The sequence below is a fragment of the Trachymyrmex cornetzi genome, unplaced genomic scaffold (genome assembly GCF_001594075.2).
Source record: "Trachymyrmex cornetzi isolate Tcor2-1 unplaced genomic scaffold, Tcor1.1 C3878484, whole genome shotgun sequence".
NCBI lineage: Eukaryota > Metazoa > Arthropoda > Insecta > Hymenoptera > Formicidae > Trachymyrmex > Trachymyrmex cornetzi.
This window is the reverse complement of record NW_017295020.1, coordinates 1-1,180: the sequence shown is the minus strand read 5'-3', so window position 1 is coordinate 1,180 and position 1,180 is coordinate 1. Positions and strand designations below refer to the sequence as shown.

General features: G+C 44.6%; 1 protein-coding gene across 1 annotated transcript; it reads left to right on the top strand.

The window, feature by feature from the left end:
- Positions 1-142: 142 nt before the first annotated feature.
- On the top strand, positions 143-1,051 carry LOC108757329 (uncharacterized). Its single transcript, XM_018508767.1, has one exon. It carries the CDS (start codon positions 143-145, stop codon positions 1,049-1,051), a length of 909 nt encoding a protein of 302 aa, XP_018364269.1.
- Positions 1,052-1,180: the final 129 nt, after the last annotated feature.

Here is a 1,180-nt window from a genome sequence, read left to right as displayed (position 1 = left end):
TCAGTTTGTAATTATAAATACAGCATTAGTTGTTTGTCGGAACACATTACCAGTTCCCACAATTGGTGACCCCGACGTGATCGGTAATTCCTTGGAGATCTTGCATCGGAACACGAGCATCTGCAGCTAAAATCATCCAACCATGCCTACCGAGCATACACCCACAAAAGCAGGTGCTGAATCATCAAATGTTTCATCTCTCATCAACTTCCAAGCATCAGGCGACACAGCCAGCAATCTACAAGAACCAACGCCTGCCGAAGTATTTCTCCCGCCAACTGGCATCGGCGCAACAACGTACGCTAAAATCCCGCCATTTTGGAAAGAAAATCCAGCGTTATGGTTCGCACAGGCAGAAGCTGCATTCAGCATTTCTCGTATCACTTATGACGATACAAAATACAGGTATATTGTCTTGCATCTGGATAATACAGCACTACCTTTCGTGTCGGACATTATTGCTAACCCTCCACCAACTGGAAAATATCAAGCTCTTAAAGATCGAATCATACGTTCTTTCGATGAAACCGGCGAATCTAAATTGAGAAAACTTATTCGCGGTAACGAGCTCGGCGACGATAAACCGTCTAACTTTTTGCAGCGACTCAGAAACCTGGCTGGCGGACAATGTAATGATTCAGTCTTGCGCACCTTATTCCTTGAACAATTGCCCGAGAATGTAAGATCAGTCTTAGCAATTAGCGAAGTCACAGATTTATCCATATTAGCTTCTCAAGCCGATAGAATATACGAGATTACCAAACCTACAATTAACGCCATAGCTTCCTCCAATGCAGCCCAAGCGATCTCTAGCAATCCCATAGATGATTTAAATAGGCGTATTGATGCATTAGCCAGAGAATTACGTGGACAACGTTCACGACGAAGATCTCACTCACGACAATCAAGAAAACCTAGCAGTAGGTTAGGATCCTCCGAACGTAGTCAAGGTGAAAATTCAATTTGCTGGTACCATCGACAATTCGATACCAAGGCTAAGAAATGTCAGCAGCCTTGCAATTATGAATCGGCAAAGAAACCGGAAAACTAGCGCAGCCGCCGCATCTACAGGCGTTGTCGGACGGCACCAAACCAAATCGCCTGTTCCTTCGCGATCGTAAGTCAAATCTGCACTACTTAATTGACACCGGCGCAGACATATCGGTTTTGCCTAAAAGCT